Here is a 13,593-nt window from a genome sequence, read left to right as displayed (position 1 = left end):
CGCCGGCCACGGGACGCCCCTGCCTGGAGTTCAGCTTCAACCATAAAGAGATTGTGGATCTCTAGCAAAGGTTAGCTACACTTATTTATCACAAGAGATACATACGGCAGTCCTTCTCGTCTGATCCGTTCTCACAGTCCTCCTGACGATCGCACTTCCATGACAGGGGGATGCATCGATTCGTCCACTCGCCGCAGCTGAACTGTTGGGGGCTGCAAGTTACAGTTCCTGAGAAGAGATCCACAGAGTATAAGAAGTTGCAATTAAGACAAAAAAGACCGCTTCCTCTATTACCCCCATCCCACCCTCCACCATACTGTCCCAGAACTTACGACATGTCTCAGAGAACTCATCAGATCCGTCCCTGCACTCCTCACTGCCATCACAGACCCACTTGTAGGGAATGCATTTGCCATCTCCGCACTGGAACTCATTTCTGCCACATGTGGAAACCCCTAAAATAGAAAAAAAAATGATCAATGAAGATCTAGTAATGAACGTTTTAATGCCAGGTGAAAACTTGCCCCTCCCTTTTACATTGTAAGCCCTCAGGTGCAGGGCTCTCTTTACCATCTTGTCTTTATTGTAATGTCTTCCTTTTATTGTAAAGCACTGCGCAAACTGTTGGCGCTATATAAATCCTGAATAATAATAATAATGGATTTTAACAGATTCTACAAGATGCTGTTACTGTAATTATTGCCCAGTCATCAAACTCTACTCAACTCCACCACAAAGGCTTTCTCTATAATGCAAAAAGAATTTTAAAAAAGGACATAAAACAGTGATTAAACCTGTCGCCATCTACGCAAAGCACTCATATTATAATATTAAAACGGTAAAAATGTAAACCACTTCTGGCTTGACAAAGAGGTCCTGAACCTCGAAACGCGTAGCCAAATTACCAGACTGACATTCCAATCACCCAGCGAGATAGAACGCACTGGTTTTCAGTCCCGTGCCTGCCTCCCAAAACGATCAGTCACAACGACTGCTGACAGTCTTTCAAACCGCTACAGAGCGGCACTCTCGCTCCCGCTCAGCCGTCGGATCTCAGCCTGGCCAGCTGACCTCCCACGGTGTTGTACGGTACAAACATCCTCAGAGCACAACTTGTGTACAAACAAGGCTACAGGACGACAGATTTCTTGCGCTCCAGTCACAGGAGCCTCCTAGCCGTCACCACCATCTCTCCTCCATCACCAGGGGACCAAATTAGACACCTCCAAACCCATACCCCCCACCAGCAGGACATTACTACATCTAGCCAACAGCACAAGAATCACCAGTGTAAATTCATGCACTGCCTAATCGACGATTTGGCCCGTTCACTGCATCCACATCGATCGGCCCGAGACACTGCTGAGTGATCCACACAGCCTTTTCTCCTGATCCACAAGACCTCATCTTGTCTACCTAAACAGTGAGTTTTCAGTCCAGTATTGATTTTAAAGTTAAAGTTGATTTTATAGTTGTTATTTATACTATCCCCACAACATCCCAGGGTTGCAGCGCTTCTTTCCACCCTCCTTTTTACATATTATAATATTAGTCCACCTTATATTTAATATCAGTTTAACATGGGATGATCCTTTAAATGTTTTTCTTTCTTTTCTTGTGGCTGTGGCTTGTCAATCCCGATCTACAGCAAATTCACCTACAAGGAAGTTAAAAAGCTAATCCACCAGGCCAAGCAAGGTGAAAAAAAACAGCACATACCTAAAGAAGCAGAAATGCAAATACCAGGAAGTCGGTGGCGCTGTAAATCATAGGTAGGACCTGTTCTTGATTACAAGGGGAAGTCCAAGGCTTCGAGGACCTGCCCTAGAAAACATTCACTCCCGGAAAGGTATAGTAACCAAGAACACAAAAAAATGTTTGAACATGTGTTCAAGTGAGCCTGTACTGGGAGATAAAAACGTGGACCACCAATGCTGTCCCCTTTCTAAAAATGCTAGTTTCCTGTCCGTTATGCTGACCCTCGGGCTTCGATAGCTCATGAATCACTGACCCGGAACAAGTATGTGTGTCTGTAAAGTCAGAGAAGATTCCGAAGTCCTTATCCACATACCTGTTCCAGGACTTGTACCCCTGCATATTCTGATTTTTGCTTTAAATCCCCTTTTTCTCTTAGGGAAAATGATGATTTCTGTTCGCACACTGCGGTGGAGCTGAGTGACAGCCACACACCCATCAGCACAAGTGTCCTCATACAGACTTGCATTGCTTACCCTGTTTCCCCGAAAATAAGACCTACCCCGAAAATAAGACCTAGTACTATTTTTGGGAATTGCTAAAATATAAGACCTACCCCGAAAATAAGACCTAGCTGTGACCATTCCCAGGGCCGGTGGTGGCAGGCAGAAGGAGCAACTTGAAGAGCCACGAGAGAGGAAGGAGAGAATCAGCAGTGCCAAAAAGCCAGCGTTAGAGGAAGTGAGGCCTCTATAGCGCCGACTCCTTTCACAGGCGGAGTGATACCAAATGCACTCTGCCTGTGAGGAATCCATAGTAAAAGCGCGTTTCGGTCATTCGGGCCAGCAATTGGTTACCAAATTGCTCTTGGAAAGGTACGGCACCCCCGATTGCCCTGATCACCCTATTCTTAACTTTGCCATTTTGGATTATTTAATTTGGATTTGCATTAACTTTGGAATGTTATATATTAAAAAATAAATAAAAATAAGACCTACCCCGAAAATAAGACCTAGTGTGTTTTTTTGAGCCAAAAAAAATATAAGACAGTGTCTTATTTTCGGGGAAACACGGTAGAAGGGAAGGGAGCGTAAGTAACTAGGTCTGCATGAGTTATTGAGATCACTGGGTCTAACTTTGGGGCCTATTAGTCATATTTAAAATCCCTTCACAGCTGTTGTGACAGGAAAGTGGAGGCTGTTAGTAGCATGCTTATTTGGTGGCATATCTATTTCTTTTACTTTAAGTGGGGTTTAGTGTATTGACGCAAGAGGTTCAGCATGACAACAAGGCATCTGCAAAGTTAGCAATGATCATCTAGTAAAAGCTTTCCTATAAATTAAAGAGTATATAGTTTGGGATCCCGTCAAAGAGGTAAATAATAATGAATCTGCATCTGAAGGTCTCTATTTTAGACTCCTTTAAAACCTAAGCACTTAAACCAGTAACCTACGCTCACTAAATAGACACGTCTGACATTCAGCAGGTCGATGAAATATATGTCAGGACGTCGAGTGTAGATTATATTTCCTGAACATGAAACTGCCTTCGGGATGTAGTTCTGTCTCATTCCTGTACAGTTTCTATACAGAAAGGGCAGGTGTAGTCTACCGTAGCATATACATATTGTACCGTCTATCGTAACATATACATATTGTACCGTCTATCTAATATATACATATTTTTTTTCAGGCATGCTTCCTGAATGTGACACTCACCATATTTATCAAACTATGGCACTCTACACCGATATCCCCAACTATAAATTACAAGGTGTAGAGTAGATAAAAGATAAAGAATGAATTCTGTTGATTACTCAACCGCCTCAGATTACTGACCAGCAAAACTGCTTAACTGCTTAAATTTTTTAATTTAAGCGCAAAACTTTTGAGAAATGCTCAATAATATACACTATAAGGCCAAAAATATGTGGACACCCCTACAAATACTTAGATGTCTTCAGGGAAGAGTACTGTTAATGCTACAGCATACAGGGGGCATATTAGACAATGGAGGGCTTCCAACCTTGTAGGAACTTTGGTGAAGGCCCTTTTCTGTTCCAGCAGGACTGGATCCTTGTGTACAAAGACAGCTCCATAAAGACATGGTTTGAGGAGTTTGGTGTGGAGGAACTCAAGCGTTGTACAGAGAGCTCTGACCTCAACCAACACCTTTCTGATGCATTTGAACACCAATTACGACTCAGGTCGTCTGGTTTAGCATCAGTACCTGGCCTTGTTGGCTAAACCAAAGGACACCAATTCCCAGAGACACACCACAACCTAAATTATGTGAAAAGCCTAAATTATGTGAAAAGCCTTCCTGGAAGAGTAGAGACCTCTCCAAAAGGTAGAAGGGAACAAACCCCATATTAATGCCTATGCTTTTGGAATGGGATGTCCAAGAAGCTCATATAGGTGTGATGGACAGGTCAATTACGTCTGGCCATAAAGTGTATTTAGGAAATGCCATCACATTTACATAATATTTCCATTCAATAGATTTTTATTGGTTTTAACAAGAAAATGCAATATGATAGGACAATGTCGGTATCCAAGGTGGAGAAAAAAAACCTGTGTCCTTCAATGAACGGAGGAGAAATACAAATACTCCATCTAGAAGAATAATGTGATGTCCCTTGTGGAGACAGAGATGTCTCTTCAAGAGTGGTCACATGAGAAACAATAAGAAACGGGACCCTGTAGTAAATATATAATGTTTTATGCATTGGAAAGAGAGAGAATACAAAGACTTACATTGTGAAGGTTTCCAGTGACCATAGACGAACGGTTACTGTAACCCGGAATGTGCGCTTGTGGAGAATACGTCTGTCTCCAGCAAGGAAATATTTGAACAGTAGGAATTTGGTAATGGCGCAATGTATCAGAAGATGACAAACATCAGCCAGAGGAAAATGTACTAAACTTCACTGGTGTCAGGTGCTGGTCCTACAGACCATAAAGCAAGGCTGGACAAATCTCAGAAGCAAAGTGGACAATGTTCCCGAAAAATCACAGCTGACGCCTAACTTTTTTAGTTTTCTTTAGTTGTTGGATTGGATTTAGCTCCTAAAAAAATCCTACTGGCCCTTGGATTGCATAGACTGGCTACTAAATTGTCCACCCCGGGCCTGGAGAGCCTGATGGGAGTAGGCGAGGGTTGCAGCTCAGGCTGCCTCTAAAGCACGATACAAGCAAGTGGACACAGAGAAGCAACAGAGGGAATAGAAGAAAAAGGGAAAGAGTTTTATTCTTTTTAAAAGGACTGAAGTTCGGGAAACACCATGTCTATTTTAGAGGCATGGCGTAGATATCACATACCGACATAAAGTCAGCCTGGTCTCTCAAACACAGCAGCATTTTCATGTGCAAATGAGATAGAAATTTGAGATGTTCAGTATGTGCCAGCTATTCCTTGACGCAGAAAAGAACCAGCTATCCCCAACTACTACTTCTAGTGTTCCGGCTTCATCGGCCCAGTGGGACAAGTTGGTAGCTTCATCTGAACATGCAGGAAAAAGGAAACTTAATAATGAATGAGTGACAGGACAGCTGTATCTAGCGAATGCTTTGCTATCTCACCAGAAGCATCCTCTTTAGGCTCCCATGGGTGTGGTCACAGCTTTCAAGGCTTTTAAATTTCAAAAACAAAATGGCCTACGTCACAGCACACAAGACCAAAGCAAGCCACACTGACACTGATAAAATCACCAGCTTTTTTTTACCATCAAGTTGATCTGTCAGCTCATTTAACTCAACCATGCCAGTAAAATAAAAAATGGCATAAGGAGAAATTTTTTTATTTTAACAGGATGCTGTCTCAGTGTAATGTTTCACCGCCGACTTAACAGCATGTGCTAGAGGAGCCACATTTGGCTTACACATTAACAGCACGGTACGTTCAACACCCTAGCCTGAACTTTACCCTGATTTTATATCCACTATCGAGAAATATATCATATGATGTTAAAAGCTGGCACATGTAGAAACCAGAGCGGTTTTGGTTGCAGTAATACGATATTTTGGCAACTTTCAAGCAAAGAAATGTATGCTTTGGTTGTTTAACATGGTCCAAAAAGTTCAGTGGCCTATCTGACTTTTGAGTACAGATGGGCAACCATTTTACGTGTGCAATGGGTCTGCAATTATATAGTATATCATCTCCCTTGCAAAGCTGGGGGAAAAAGACCCTAAGGCCGTACATAAGAGCAACGTTAAAGGGCTACAAAATGTATGCGACTAATGGCCATCTAGTGACTTTCAGTTGCTGGAGTTTGAAGAGGCTCATTAAATTCAGGCCCCTTTCGCACAGTATTCCGAACAGGTCCGTCTCAACAACTGACAAGCGGACCTGATCGAAACACTGTGAAAGAGGCCTGAATTTAATTGTCCTCTTCAGACTCCAGCCAATGAAAGTCTTTAGATGGCCAATTTTGTAGCCTTTTTTGTAGCTCAATGTTAAGTCTATGGGGAGTCAGATGTATATCGACCTGCATCTGCTTACATCTAATTACCTCCGAGTCTGCCTAGGTCCACAAAAAAACGGAACAGAGCTTGGCAGGTGATCTATGCACGGATCACCTACTGATCGGAGTGGACGGGCACTCGTGTTAAGGTGCCTTAGGACTTTTTAAACAATTTTATTCTGAAAGGAAAGTCCAGTGTGATAATAAAAACCTCAGACAAATTAATTGATGACAACATAAAAAAAAACCCCTTAACAAAAGTTCCCCCAACAGTTTCCTCACCACTTGCTAAAACAAATCATGACCTCACTCAATGCACAGTTTTTACTGCACACAGATTTCTGTTTCCTTTTGTTATCAAGAAACAGTAAAAATAAATTCCCAACTCAGCAAGTTATCATACATACACAAAATGGATGCCACAAAGAAGATATTTTTCTTTCCTTTTTTGGCCAAAGGCAGCAACAATAAACAAAGGGAAAGAAAAACGTGGTGGATTGTATAATTATTATAACAGATAAAATATCTTTGAGGGTATTTCCTCAGGAATTACACAATGACAACAATCACCCCATTCACACAGAAAATGGAAGCGGAAAAAAGCTTTGAAATGCAATTATGATTTCTAAAATAGTAACCATTAAAGACGATCTGGAATGTTCCCTTATGAAACTGGAAACCATGGCCTGTCTATTATAGTGAAGGGCCGAAAATAAGGTAACACCATTCTGTGAACCAAAAGATAAATAAGTTGACAAAAAATGTATTCTCATTTATCATTTGTTACAAAGTAACAGGCAGAATAAGAGTATTAATCATGAAAATACACTTCACAGTGAACATCTACTTGTGCTCAAAAGTGTCCTAAGAATACATATGTACTGTATTTATATATTGGACGACTTGAGGGGTCTATTAAGAAATGTTTTCATCCAGAATTCACATATCACAAATTTTCCCAATTGAATCCACTTAGAAAAATAGGCGACTCTTAGGTGAATGTTGTGTGAAAGCATATACAGGCGTCTCAGGAATAAGTAAGCACGGGAGCTCAAGCAACACAGGGTGTGGCCCTCATGGGCGTCACTGCTAACATATGCTGGCCAGTGCTCCTGGAGACGGTTGTCACAGCGTTAGATACCAGATCACAACTGTTCTAGAATATGGAAGGCACAGAGGAATGTGAAATCAGAACAGCAAGGGGGACACATATTTCTATGACAATTGCTTCATTTCCCAATGCCCAGGGTCGTGGTGCAAATAGGTTTAAGGAAAAAAACTAAATGTTTGGCCTAAGAGGAAAAATATTGAACTGCTGTAAAAAAAACTTTTTGCGCTGGCAAGGGAAGATACAAAATGGCTGAACATAGTCAAAGGGCAGCCATTTCTTCATGTAATTATCTTGCAATTGTCTAACAAATGGTCAGAGACTTCAATTGAGTGCAGAGGGAATTTTCTGTAATAATAATAACAATAATAATGTTTTATTCATAAAAAGTTAACTGGGGCTCCTCAGTACAGTATCCGCACCCTGCTTGTTTACTGTACATTGCCAGTATACTGACCCACCCTAAGGCCTCGGTCACATGGGTGTAAACGCTTTGCCAAGCCAATGCCTGTTCTGTAACATAAAAGCGCACACATCCCAATGGCTGTGCATTGCTTTGCTTTCTTTCTAATGTTTGGTGAGACTTTGTGACATTTGAAAAATAAGGTAAGCAGCGTGATGCATTGCACCTCTACCTGCACATCGGCCGCACGGTACGGTGACCGGGCCCGTAGAGATCTGAATCTCTGGATGGGTCTTTTGAATACAATGTTTCAATGACGTGCCATTTTCTTTGATTATTTCCAGGCCTGATAACATGACATACTCACGTCACGTCGGGCAAAAATAAACCAAGGGCTGACTACTTATTTAAAGATGAAGAGACTGGTCTCGTTCATGTGCCATCTCTGAGAATAAACCTGGGCCCCCGGGAAAAAGGATGGGATTTGGGCATGGTACTGCGCCATTGAGACTCCACAAGCCAAGGGATTTCCTATATGTAAGGAAATACAATCATCTGCGCTACATTTATTCACCTTGGAGTTTTTATATTGCCAAATATTCGCAAATGAAAAAAATATGCAGGGGCACGGAGACCATCGTACAGGCCTCAGCGTCTTCCCAATGCTGATGTATACGGCTTTCTAATCCTAGTCTGTTGCTTGTAAATATAGATTTTAGTCCGGAACTCGATGCAAAGTCATCTATTTGTGCTCTGACCTCGACTTCTGATATGCTTAGCGCACTTGTTCACACGCTACAGACAACGTTATAGGTCAGATTTGCTCTGTTTCTCAAAGCGCGTGCAGTTTGTTGGCGTTTTTGTCATGTTCTCCAATATCTACTTCTGTGCATTCCCTCAGAACATCGGTGGGCAAACTCTGGCCCTGTTGTGGAACTACAAATCCCATGAGGCATTGCAAGATTATCACAGCCACAGGCATGGCTTACAGAAACAGATGCACGGTGGGATTTGTAGTTTCACCACAGCTGGGAGGCTGGAGTTTGCCCACCTCTGCTTCAGAGTCTGGACCTTTCTATATATTATGTATATATTTTATTTGTTCATCCAGTTCAAGAAAGGAGTGGCCCTGGGGCATTTATTGCGCATACGTCCCTATTATTTTGTGCTGTCTGTTTCTAGGGCGGTGCATCATCAATATGCGCTAGCCCTGAATGGGAGGGCACGTGCTAGGGCTTATCGACACCAGACAACCACACTGAATGTGCCTCCACTGGTGTGCGCTAGTAGGAACTGTGCTGATGTTGTTGCATTGCACAGTTTACTTTTTGTCAGAACTTTATTGAAATTACACAAGCAACAGTTCTATTCAGCACAGTGGCATTGCGACGGTCTTTGTTGCAACACGCCATGCTGAAAAAAAAAGTACTGTACTTTGTACTTTTTTCTGTGGTGTGAACTGACCTCATTGAAAAAAGGGCTTTGCCTGGTCTGTGCGTTAGGACTGCGCTGGGCGAGCATCCCAACGCATCAGGTGTTACCGTCGTCCACGGCGGGACTGAGCAGAGGCGTTGCTGCGTTCCCACATTCAGTGCCACCATGAGTGAACGTAGCCACTCTCAGAAAAGGAAGCTGCTGCTGTGGAGGATTGAACGGCCATTTTATTGATGTGCCATCCTACATTGCCATTAAAAAGGAAACCCAAGATGCTTCCAATTAAAATATTGAATATAAATATATTTCTGTAAATGTAAGTGTCTATTCATGTGCTGTCATCGACGATAACGTGAAAAACTTTCACGCTTGCCACCCCCAATACGTGTCCAGGCCCGAACCTGCGCTATGGAAGCTGCTGGTAGGCCGCAAAAACAAAACTGTAACCATAGAAACAGCTAGGGGTTCCACACGGACATCCCCGACATACATGAATGGGGAGATAATGCGTACATGTCTGCGGCCTTCTAACTTTAAGTAGAATGTGTCTTTAGGAGCAATGAAGACGCAGCACGCCATAAAGGCGGCGCAAGTGTAAAAGTGATGGTTGTGCAATTTCTGCATCAGTGCATTTTAATAATGCGCGTACACAGTCATATCAGTTGCCCATAGCAACTAAACCTGTAGACACTCGGTCGCTATTGGAGACCATGCCACTTTTGCATATGTTTTCACAGGTCGGCGGCGCCGGGGAATACGTTTGACTCTTCCTTTTACGCTTTCTTGGCGGGCTGAAGGTAAAAATTTATTTTATTCGATATTTGAACACCCTCGCAGCGGTGAAACCTTCACTGCGCTGCTTATCTGTCATCGCTCTGCGAACGTCCCATTACAGACGTTCTCGGAAAACTACAAAGCAATGAAGCAATCACGCCCGTACGGGCATGAGCATGACCGCGCTGGCAACCAGCAGCTCTTATCGGCCTGCCACGCCCTACATTCACTCACTGCAGGGCCCATGACACTTGTGAGGAGAGTGACGTACTTCTTAAGGGGGCCCTGTCACTGCACTTCACTTTATATTTTATTTAAAATCCTTGCAGTGAGGAGGAGAGCGAGTCATTTCTTATAAAGAGGACCTGTCACCACACTTCAATATGTTATCAAAACCCTTGCAATGAGGAGAGCGAGCCATTTCTTATAAAGAGGACCTGTCACCGTACTTGTATTTGCTATTGAAACCCTTGCATTGAGCAAAGCAAGCCATTTCTTATAAAGAGGACCTGTCACAATATGTTATCAAAACCCTTACGGCGAGGTGGGTGACGCACTTCTTAAAGGGGCCCTAGCATCACAGGTCGCTTTTTAATTACAGTTGAATAAATAAAATGTAGGTTTGCTTGTTGTTTTATTTCAATTTTATGTTCTGCAAGTTTAAAAAGAAATTCAACATTTTTCCGTCCTGGAGATGCAGAAATAAATGAGGGAGCAGCGGTGGCTCCATCTCTTCGTTCTGAGGTAAACACTGTCGAAAGGACACATCTCATATAATGGTGGCTCAAGACCTATTCCTTTCTTGATACATAATTTCACCATATTTATCAAGCTGCAGAAGGGTTTTTAATGAAAAGGTGAATTCCGCTGACAGGGTCCCTTTAAGACCAAAAGCGGGAAATCCTCCTCACGCTCACTGAAGGCTGCGGCCGAGTTCTAACCCCCACACACACACACACGCACGCACGCCACGCCCCCCTCCGTCTTCTCACTGGCCCCAGGGGCGGGGGCTCACATCGGCTGATTTTACGTTGCCCAATCAGAAGAAGGGAGCGGCGGCCCATTCATCCTGTGCGGCTGGGCTCGGCCGGGGAGAGGGGCGCGGCTCTGTGTGGAAGCCGGCCGGTTTTAACTGTCACTGACAGGACCGGTGTCAATTGTCCATCACTATTTAATTACCTCAACGTATAGACACCTGATAGACGACATTAATCGCCATTGTCGGTAAGATAATGAGACCATAAACGTGTATTCCCCGTCGCCTCTTTACCTCAGGCGCCTCGATTCTGCGGTTATCTGAGGATAAGCTGCTCCCCCTCGCCCCACCTACAGGGGACCCCCTATTAATGGCTGACAGCATGCCAAGCCCAATGGCGCAACCGGTTGACAATAATGGCCTGGGATAAACAGGCTTGAAGTACTACACATCCCACCGTGCCCTGCTGGGTTTGGTAGCAGCCATCCTTGCTTTATAAATCACATTAAGACTATACTGAGGCAGCTACAATCACCACAAGGCCCAGCAATGCCTGGCTTGCTGCTTTGCAGGGGACTGCCCTTGCTTTATAATAATAAATAAAGGTAACTATTACTGTTTTATATCCTCAGGCAGAACCATAAGGCCCAGCAATGCCTGGATGATACTTTTACTACAGCCCACCCTTGGCCATTGATTATAATACCAACACATACAGGAAACAACTAGCAAGCAATTCCCATTGTAGAACTACAAGTCTCAGCAAGCCCATTTGTAGGACTACAAGTCTCTGCGAGCCCTCTATTTGCAGGACTACAAGTCTTGGGCAAGCCCTCTTGTAGAGCTACAAGTGTCAGCCAGACCTCCAGTTGTAGGACTACAAGTCTCAGCCAGCCCTCCAGTTGTAGGACTACAAGTCTCAGTGAGCCATGTGGTCCCAGCTCATAATAAAATAGTTACATTGTAGCAATTAAACAGGAGGGGAGGGGGGATATCAGTGACCACTGCACTATGCTGTCCTGAGGTTGGACTACAAGCCCCAGAAATGACCGGCTGACACTTGCCATCACAGGGGAGCCCCTTCCACATTCCATTGGATGACATGCACAGGTAAAGCTGCACCTGTCCCCTGCCCCCAGGTATAATACAGTCAGGTAACGGTCTGCCTTCTTCCCTTTCACGCTCCCTACAGCGATATCCTATTTTGTAAAAGATGTCAGTTAAATGTAAATGATAAAAGCCACAGCCAGCTTCAGAGAGATATAGAGAATACATGGTCACAGACACACCCGGCTTACCTGAGATTGCTGATGTCAGATGTATGAAAAGCAGCATCAGTGCCAAAGAGGACCGGAACAGATCCATGGTAAGTAAGAATGGGATCAGACTCCTGTATCCTTGTCCCTACTTATAAAATGAAAGGCAGATCCCCTGTTGTAATGTAAGGCTTCCCCCTTCCAATATAGGAAATCAGCAAGCGAGGGGCTGCACGCTGGTTGCACACACACACGAATGGTTCAGATTGCACTGTGTTTGGGGTAGTCACCAGTGAGGTTCAATTCAATTTTTTTTTTTTTTTGCTCACTAGTGGAAGGGGGCGGGGCAAAAAAGTGGTGTGATTTTTTAAAGATGGTATTGTTACTACCCATCTGGGAGGAGCCTATAACACACGATATGACATCGTCAGTGCACTCCTATGCTGGGCAATGGAGCCAGACACACACCCTGGGGCTGAGTCATTTCCTATAGGCAGCACAGGCACTCCCACATGCATGCCTGCGTACACTGAGAGGTGATTGGAATAATAATGTGTATAGATCTGGGGTATTAGGGAAACTACGCCTCGGGACTATATATAGCAAATATTTTTTTTTATGTGTGCTAAGCAAGATGGGATTAGATCCGCATTCCCTAAACCCAACATGAATATATTTGTAACAGTGTAACCATAGACTGATATGTTGCCCGTAGCAACCAGAAGCCAAATGTCATTTTTTTTTTGCACTTTTATAGAAAAATTAATTCTTTTAATTCTATCGTTCTAATGAAAAGACTAATATACAGGATTTATAAAGCGCCAACCGTTTGCGCAGCGCTTTACAATATAAGGAGGACATTACAGTTACAATTCAAGACAAGATGGTAAGGAGGGTCCTGCCCGTGACAGCTTACAATCCAAAAGGGAGGGGCAACGATTAAAGGCAAATGAGTGCATTTGATCAATATGAAACATACCGTCTGCTCAGAGTGAATCTGTTTATGTGGCAGAAATCTTAATGGATCTCGGCAATGGACAGGGCTCTTGCGGAAGCAATCTTGGAGCAGGACGACAAGATACATTCAGAGATCAACAAATAACAATGGATCCTCCAAGCTTTAAGTTCAGGTCGATGGGCATTCTTGTCAATCACGGAGAGGGGAATTTATCACAACTGGAGCAGACGGCAGCTGTACAGGGCAACCAATCAGCTTCAGTCTCTTCAGTTAGGATTTTAAAATTAAAGAGAGAAACTGATTGGTTGCTGTGCACATTGTGCATTGTGTTCCATTGGGATACAGCCAAGTAGCCTTCGGAAACTAGCGAATCGCGGTTAAAAAAAAAGCGTGATAGTCGCGCGACAGACGCGCATATGCAATACGCCTAGGTGTGAACGAGACCTTAGAGACGTAAAAAAAAGAAGCTTTTCTGTGTGTGCTGGTGATCAACTTATCTTCACTTCAGACGCAGGTTGACAAAA

At 43.5% G+C, this 13,593-nt stretch overlaps 1 protein-coding gene across 1 annotated transcript in view; it reads right to left on the bottom strand.

Moving 5' to 3' along the window:
- LDLR (low density lipoprotein receptor) overlaps positions 1-12,290 on the bottom strand; it is a 22,787-nt gene extending 10,497 nt beyond the window's left edge. The window contains exons 1-3 of the mRNA XM_018570673.1: positions 12,154-12,290; positions 333-455; positions 106-228 (exon numbers count right to left, since the gene is read on the bottom strand). Of these exons, the coding sequence (XP_018426175.1) occupies positions 106-228; positions 333-455; positions 12,154-12,220 (313 nt within the window). The 5' untranslated portion in view covers positions 12,221-12,290. The remainder of the gene's footprint in view (positions 1-105; positions 229-332; positions 456-12,153) is intronic.
- Between the last annotated feature and the right edge of the window lie 1,303 nt (positions 12,291-13,593).

The sequence above is a fragment of the Nanorana parkeri genome, unplaced genomic scaffold, assembly GCF_000935625.1.
Source record: "Nanorana parkeri isolate BGI_ZX_2015 unplaced genomic scaffold, ASM93562v1 scaffold1570, whole genome shotgun sequence".
Classification (NCBI taxonomy): Eukaryota; Metazoa; Chordata; class Amphibia; order Anura; family Dicroglossidae; genus Nanorana; species Nanorana parkeri.
This window is presented reverse-complemented; position numbering and strand designations above follow the sequence as displayed.